We start from the raw sequence: 8488 nt of genomic DNA on the forward strand, positions 1-8488 counted from the left end.
ACTTCCGGTACAGTCCTTCAAATTAAAAGACGTTGCAAAAGCTATAATAACATTTTCACATGTTCCTTCACTAGTTAATTTGATTATTTGGAAATGTAGATAGATAGATAGATAGATAGATAGATAGATAGATAGATAGAATTCTTCCCAAAGCTATAATAACATTTTCACATCTTCCTTCACTAGTTAATTTGATTATTTGGAAATGTATGTAGCCCACAATAAAAGCTTGATTTAAGCCTTTTTTGACTAAATAAATAAAAAATAAGATAGATAGATAGATAGATAGATAGATAGATAGATAGATAGATAGATAGATAGATAGATATATAGAATTCTTCAAATTAAAAGACGTGCACTCCCCCCCAAAGCTATAATAACATTTTCACATCTTCCTTCACTAGTCAGTTTGATTATTTGGAAATGTATGTAGCCCACAATTAAAGCTTGGTTTAAGCCTGCTTTGACTAAATAAATAAAAAATAGAGAGATAGATAGATGCAGCCTCAGACCTGGATGCAGTTTTTGTGAGGACATGTGTGTGAGATAGACAGACAGACAGACAGACAGACAGACAGATAGATAGATAGATAGATAGATAGATAGATAGATAGATAGATAGATAGAATCTTTCAAATTAAAAGACGTAGCTATAATAACATTTTCACATCTTCCTTCACTAGTTAATTTGATTATTTGGAAATGTATGAAGCCCACAATTAAAGCTTGGTTTAAGCCTGCTTTGACTAAATAACTAAAAAATAGATAGACCTTCCGCACATACAATAACAACAAACCCTGGTTCACTGCAAAACTCAGGCAGCTTCATCAGGCCTAGGAGGAGGCCTACAGAAGTGGGGACAGAGTCCTGTACAACCAGGCCAGAAACACATTCACGATGGAGGGGATAGCAGCTAAGAGGAGGCTGGCCTTTCAGCCAGTGACCCAGCATCAGTGTGGAGACACACACACCTGCCCAATAAAGTGATTCTGATTCTAAATATTTCCACAGACTGTTTCTAGTCTCTAATCACTCTCTTTTTTTTTTTTTTACATAGTTTTCTATTTTTAGCTTTGCACAGATAAGACAGACCTTTAAAGTTCTAATCTTAAAGTGTAATCTTGAATAAATTTGTATTTAACCAAATAACCTCTCTAGTGCTTAAAACTGGCCATGCTTGTAGTGACGTTAAGGGAAAGCCCAAAGTTATATGGGTATATGAATATACAGCAGACATCTCATCATCTTTGTGCTTTCATTTTGCATATTTTGGAATTAATTCAATCCTGGGGTCGCGTCCAGCATAGTAAAACTGTTCACATTGCAGAGGGAGGAAAATAAGATAAGTAGGCTTTTCTCAGCACTGGGGGGCATTTTCTGTCTTTAAAAAACAAAATATTTTGATAATGAGCCAACAATTTTAGAGTTGTTTTTACACCCTTTTCCTTCAGCTGAAGTATTTTTATGAATGATAAGAGCCCAGCTGGTTACTTTATTAATCTGACTTCTGAATACATAAAGATCAACATACATGAACATTTATATCTAATAAATATTAGGCTCCCTAAAAAAACAAAACAAAAAAAACAAAACAAAGTTATGCTTTTGTTTTGAAGACAAACTCGACAAACTTCCGGTCGCATCTTTAGCTTTCTTATGGCTAACTTGATGTCTCGTGACGTCACTAGGCTACGGTCCGAGTCAGCGCGAGCTTGCTTGGCCTGCAGGGACCCGGATGAGTGATTTCAAAATAAAAGCCTCACCGATAACCGTGACTTGTTATGATGATGGAAACGGGACAATTTACTGCAGTTAGACTTTGAGACTGTCTTTTAGGACTCTGACACTCACTGCTGTATTTAAATGTTTAATAATATGCTAATAAATATTAATAAAGTAATCATGTGTCATAGTTTCATGTATACAAACATCAGTTCTACAAATTAAGAGCTTAAACTAAAATTATATGAGTTTTGGGGCCTTTTTTAACCTCTGTTTCTTCCAGCCTGTCATAAGCATACTACCTAGTCCAGATTCTCCCATTAATTTACAAATAAGCACTATATAGACACAAAACTGCAATAAAAACTAACTTGATACTGTGCTTTGGTGATTCATACTCCCACAATGGAGGTAAGGCTGCTGATTAATAATGAATGTCCTGGATGGAAATGTTCCGTGTGATGGAAATGTCTCTATTGTACTGGTTAGTTTCATTGATGGTGACTCTCTAACCGACATGTCTAACCTGTGAGTTGGACCTGAGACTGTGACCTGCTTCCAGAGGCGGATTACAGGCTGAGTGAAGACATCCTCTGTCCAAACACGCCATATAAGGGGCACACACCGTCCTAGTCTGGCATTGTGTCACGATGAAGTCAGATGAGCTTTTATGCTGCCTTAAAGTGCAATGGGGAAATTTGAGCTACCAAAGAAAGAGCTCATGATTTATCATCCCAAATGTGCCACTTTAGCAGAAAGTCACTCAGCTCTCAGCTGCATCTCATGACTTTAATTAGTAGGTGAAGTTTTATTCATGAGGTGATTCTGACGTTTGTTTATGTGATGTAAAAGTAATATGACGAGGCTGCTCGTGTGTTTCTGGTTCTGTGTTTTATGTTTGTACTTCTCTTTTAATAGCCACATACAACAGCTTTTTAATCAAAACACGTGTATAACATCCAAGCTGCAACTTCTGTGACTGTGAAGCCAAGAGTGAGTCAGTCTCCATAAGTCCTCATGTTAAAATGTCCAACTTCACAGCAGAAATAAACATGTTTACAGCCTGGTACAAAAAACAGTTTTGGTCTCTAATTTCCCTGTTCATGACAGCTGTACCAAGGGTGAATTTTATTTTGCTTATGATCAATCAATCAAAGATTTGTTATAGACATACCATAAAATATACAAATGCAAACAAAGTCCACAACATCAGACATTGCATATCAGAATCATTTTAATGACTTTAATTCGCCAGGTGTGTGTGCACACGCGAGGAATTTGACTCCGGTTACACTTTGCTCTCTTAGTACAAACAGGACTTGACAGGTAAACGTAGACATAAAAAGATAAATATATAAATATCTGTATCTGTATATAGGCTAAAATACCAATATAATTCCTTTCCTTTGTTCCAGATCATGTCTGGTGAATGTAAATGCCTAAACAACCCTGACTCCTTTTGCTATATTTGTGCTAGTTTCATCATTCCAAGTCAGAGGAAAGCAAACATCAGTGCATGTGTCAAACAAGCATATTTTGCATATCTTAAAGTAAAACTCTGTGATCAAGTCAAGCCATGGGCCCCTCACAAAGTGTGCAAGCAGTGTATCGAGAGTTTACGCATGTGGACTAAAGGAACACGTGAAAAGTTGGCATTTGGTATCCCCATGGTTTGGCGAGAGCAAAAAGATCATTGCACAAACTGTGTTACTTTTGTTTAGTGAAAACAAGCACATATCTGTTAAGTACAGTATTTTTCATATTTTTTTAAGAAAACAGGGATCCTATAGTTAAAAAACTTGACGTGATGGAGAAAAACTGAGATCAGTTTTGGATTCTGCAACAGCTGTCAGACCTAAATCAACAAAAAAATGTGTTCCCCAGTGAAATCAAGAAAACTAGTAAAGTCTAAAAAGTTCCGAGCAGACCGTGAACGCAGCAGCGTTATCCAGCACCGGCGCTGATTGAACACGGTGAGGTCGTCCACCATCATCCAGCTGCAGTCCAGACGAATTAAAAAGGTAAATCCGTGAGTTAATGTTACATTTAAACCTGTTTTCCACTTCGACTTTCATAAAATTATTGTGTCGCCCGCAGGTTTTATCCGTGCACCAGCCTAAAAACTCAACCCAGTTAACGCTAGAAGCTAAAACGTTACCGGCGAGCTCACGTCTGCTGCTCTTTGCTCTTTAATAATGTATATGAAGGGCTGAAAAACGTGTCTGAAACGTGACTATTAATCCACGCTTATGTATGAGTGCACACCGCTGAAATGGAGGAAGTACAATGAGTATTTGTGCTGTGAGGTGGATAGCTCGGAGCGCTACTCGTCCGTTTCCGCATTGGTGATATCCGCCCTGTTCGTGCTGCAGCTTGTTCTGCATGTTGCACAGTCAGTCCTCATGTTAAACCTGCTGCTTGTGCTCAATTTATTTGTGTTAATCGATTAAATAAAACTGCATTTTTTATTGCGCATAAATAACAGCTGCTTATAATAGAGGGAGAGAGAGGAAATCTCAGTCCCAAACTGCCTTCAGTAATCTGATTACATTAAAATGACCTCGCTGATAATCAAATAAAATCACACCGGAGAATAAAAGTTCAGCTTTTTTTTTTTAAATATCTTAATCATAAAAAATCACTCAATAATAATTAAATAACTGTTGTTTTATTCATTTTTACATCATTGTTGGTGCAATCGTACGGAAGCCCCAAATGGTCAAACATTCATATATTTTATTTCCTGGAGTTATAAATGCCATGATGTCAACAAATGTTGTTGATCAAGATCTCAAAATAATAAAATTTTGCTTTCCCGAGATGACGACATAATTAATGCGAGGAAATAATATACGAGGGAATAAAATGTAGGAATGTGTGACTGCTTAGGGTCTCCGTAGTGGGTCAGTCACTTAACTTACAAATTTTATTCAAATTAACTCCGTCGGGCAGATTCTACCTAATTACGGAAGCCCCAAGTAGTCATACATTCCTACATTTTATTACCTCTGTTTTCTTGTTATAGTGAGTTAATTTAATTTGTTTCCTCGAGATATCAATTTTATAAATGTCATTATGTTAAATCTTATCTCAAGGTAAGTAAATCATTTTCTCAAGATAATAAAACTTTTTGTTTTCCCACGATAACGACATAATTAATAGATATAGTTTATAATTGTTTTTTTTTGTTTTGTTTTCCCTTCTAGCAACAATGAATGTCGAACATGAAGTAAAATTGCTGGTGGAGGAGATTCAGCGACTCGGCACGAAAAGTGAGTCCATGCTATTATTTTGTATATATTATGTCTTTTATTTTGAAGTAGTTTCTCAGACAGTTGTTTAGACACACTAATGCTGTGTTCAGGGTCATATTGGAAATTTCAGAGAATTACTATAACAGCAATTCTCTGAGGCAAAGTTACCACAAGGCCACTTATTGCTGAAACTTTGCATTGATTGAATAAGCCTTGGTCAGACAACCAAATTTTTGAATATCTTTCATTTCTGGACAGTTGGTCGGACAGAAAACAGGCAGATTATAATCCATCCTCTTTGGATAACATCATCAATCTGCATTACTCTTGTTATTTCAGATGCTGACGGTCAAACCACCGTGAAGTTTGGGGTCTTGTTTAGTGACGACCGTTGTGCCAACATCTTCGAGGCGTTGGTGGGCACCCTGAAGGCGGCCAAGAAGAGGAAGGTGGTCAGCTACCAGGCCGAGTTGCTTCTACAGGGCGTCCACGATGACGTTGAGGTTGTCCTGCTAAAAGAATGAGGCCAAAGTTTGGACCAGATGAGCTTCTAACAACTGCGGATCATACTGAGTCCTTCCAAAATACTGAGCTTCTGCAGTGTGTACCGGCTTGTGTTTTCAGTTCTCTTCCTTCAATGTTTAAAATTCAAACATTATGACCAAACAGATTAGATCAAACAGTACACTTATAGACCCGGACGACATGTCTGCTTATGATTTCATTTGATTTCACTGTGCCAAGCAGATATTATGAAACTCTGAACGTCCACGTTCACAGTTTCAAATGACAAGAAAAAGTTCTCTTTCTCAGGCGCTGCTTTTTTATCAACCACGGGTCTGACATGTCATTTTGATCCATTTTTAAGACTATAAACGCACAAATCGGAAGTGTAATAATTTATGTAAAGCATTCATTTGGGATTCTTTTTTTGTTCATTTCTAGAAAAATTACAAACTATCACGACCCAATGCCTCTCATGATGGCATCAGTGATAGGATAAAGGACACAAAGAACAAGATACAAACTTCTTCTGTTTAATTGAAGCACTCTGATCTGGACAAATTGTTGATTTTTAAAGCTGCATTAGGCTAAAAACATGTAATATGTTAAATATTATCGCATTTAATCTAGCTCAGCTTTAAGACAACATTTACTGTTTACACGAGCCATTCATACTACCTCTTGTGGACTTTGTAAAAAAAAAAGAAAAAAAAAGATCTTATTAGACCAGTGCTTTTGGAAAACTAAAGATCAGTTCCTTCGTATGAAACTACAAAGACAAAGTGCATTTTAAACAAAACTTTTGCACCTTTTTGTACTCGCTGCAGTCTGCTAGAGTAGTTTTTATTCCATCTTTTTTATAAGCGGTCAACAAACTCCCGAGTTTTTCCTTTCGTAAAGAAGTAGCTGATGAGCAAATGGCAAAATGGATTTCTCGTGCAATTTTTATTAGTGTATAATTATAGGAAGGGCGGGGGGGATCGGTGCCAAATGCAAAAGATGAATAATGTTTAATAGGTTTCTCAGGACCAAATCGACACAACCAAAATATGTTTATTAATTGTCCTGTGGCTTAAATTAGGTGTCTTACTTGCGACACGATGTGCATTTATAGTTTTATTAGTTTGTAATTTTTTTTATTTCACCACACTTTGTTCTGTACTGTAGGTCAAATGATACTTGCAGATCAGGCGTGAACACTTTGTTTGGCTTCCCGCTATGAAAACTCGTCACTTGTGGGTGTTTTAATTGTGTCCGCAAATGTCCATTTTGCTAAATGTCAGAACATATCCAGCTCAGTATGGAGGCCCAAAGTGGTCCTAATTAAATAAATAATCAGACATAATGTGTAATAGAACATGAAATTGTGAAATAACGCAGTATATTTCTTAAATTCAGCTTTTTTTTTTTTTTACAAGAACATATCAAGATTTCAGCTCTTTTTATTTCAAAATATCATTTTCCCGAGGCATGGATACAGTTACATGATTGGCTGTTTGTCTCATATAGATCAAAGCAACAGCCAATCACCAACTGTCTCTGGCCTGGATTGAGGGAAAAGTGCATCATGAAATATCAATTAACATTGCCTGAGCTAAATATATTCGATTATTTAACAATTTAATGGTTATATTACACATTTTGTCTGTTTTTATTCACACAATTTCTTTCATAATATCTTGTTTTTTAATTTAATTTTGGTCATCTTTCGGTCTCCATAGCTTTGGCAGTTATTTAGACGTGAGCAGATGTGATTTGTTTCGGATACACATCAGAGGGACCAACAGTCTTCAGAGTTTTTGCCTGAATGTGACAGCTTTTTTTTTACATCACATTTAACATCCACCTCGCCTCATCTGCAAGTTTTATAAGACCCGTTTCTCATTCACTGCTGTCATATCAACCGAGCTATAATCTTACAGGTTCAGGTGTTTGCTGTTTGACTTGAAATATGTGTTGTTGTTTTTTTTGTTTTTCTTTTCTAAACCACACGACAGACTGTTCACTGTCTTTGTGACTGTTCTCTAAACGGTGTCAAAATCAGGAAAACCGAACGAGCTTATATTGTATTCTAAGATCCGCTGTGTGAAATGTAATCATCAGAATACGAACAATAAGCTGGTGTCGAGTTTGGAGAAGTTATAGGAACAAGCGTGGCAAAGAAACACGCTGCTTGCATAGATGTCATTTTGAATTATCCTGCTGTCGTTACACTGTAGTGAGTTTTAGGTGGCCGCCTGAACATAAATGCAAATCACAGTACAAGATTCAGTACAAGAGGAGAACATTATGATCAGAGCAGTGCCAATACCTCAAGCCATTTCTGTGAACGAGTGGGATGCCTGCATGATGTGTTCAAGTACGTCATCACTGTCTTTTTGTATTGGCAATAACACATTCCTAAAGGAACAGAGGTGTCTGTTACTGTGGGATACACTCCAAGGAATAAAACCTTCACACTTGAAGCCTTGAACCTGCCTCGCTGTGTGTTTTTGTCGCATGACTCCTGAAATACACTTTGTAACTTCACTTAATTGGATATTTACTTTTAATTTAGAATACGCTGCTTTTTAATGGCTATGTAAAGAAGCACAATCTTCATATTTCATTACAAAACCTTTACTTATATGGCATTTTAAGGGAAATTATACAGAATAAAGTAGTATTTTAAATGACAGTTAATTGTACAGTAAAATGCATGTCATATTTCATGGCAAAACCTTCATTTTATACAGCTTTCATATAGTATTTTCATGTCAATTATATAGCAAAAGGGTGCTTCTTTTGATGAAAAATTATTTTTTTATTTATACAGTAAAATATGTAATAAAATGCCAACCTTAAACATGAAATCAACAGTAATAATAATACATTTTCTGGATACATAAAAGAACATCAAAGCAGCAAAACAACATACTAAAAACACATTAAACTAAGCTAAACATTAAAAAATAAAACATTTAAATTCTATGTACTTCTGAGATTTTTTTTTAGCTTATCACTGCCC

General features: G+C 36.2%; 1 protein-coding gene across 1 annotated transcript; it reads left to right on the top strand.

The window, feature by feature from the left end:
- Positions 1-3612: 3612 nt before the first annotated feature.
- Positions 3613-7954, top strand: abracl (ABRA C-terminal like). The gene is made up of 3 exons (XM_010739365.3): positions 3613-3744; positions 4930-4995; positions 5317-7954. The coding sequence occupies exons 2-3, from the start codon at positions 4935-4937 to the stop codon at positions 5499-5501; spliced, it is 246 nt and encodes an 81-aa protein (XP_010737667.1). The 5' UTR covers positions 3613-3744; positions 4930-4934; the 3' UTR covers positions 5502-7954.
- Positions 7955-8488: the final 534 nt, after the last annotated feature.

The sequence above is a fragment of the Larimichthys crocea genome, chromosome XI (assembly GCF_000972845.2).
Source record: "Larimichthys crocea isolate SSNF chromosome XI, L_crocea_2.0, whole genome shotgun sequence".
Classification (NCBI taxonomy): domain Eukaryota; kingdom Metazoa; phylum Chordata; class Actinopteri; family Sciaenidae; genus Larimichthys; species Larimichthys crocea.

Excerpts from the sequence above, each read along its gene's own strand:
- abracl (XM_010739365.3), top strand. The coding sequence starts at position 4,935 with ATGAATGTCGAACATGAAGTAAAATTGCTGGTGGAGGAGATTCAGCGA. Across the intron at positions 4,996-5,316 it reads TCAGCGACTCGGCACGAAAA|ATGCTGACGGTCAAACCACC; the intron begins GTGAGTCCATGC and ends TTGTTATTTCAG.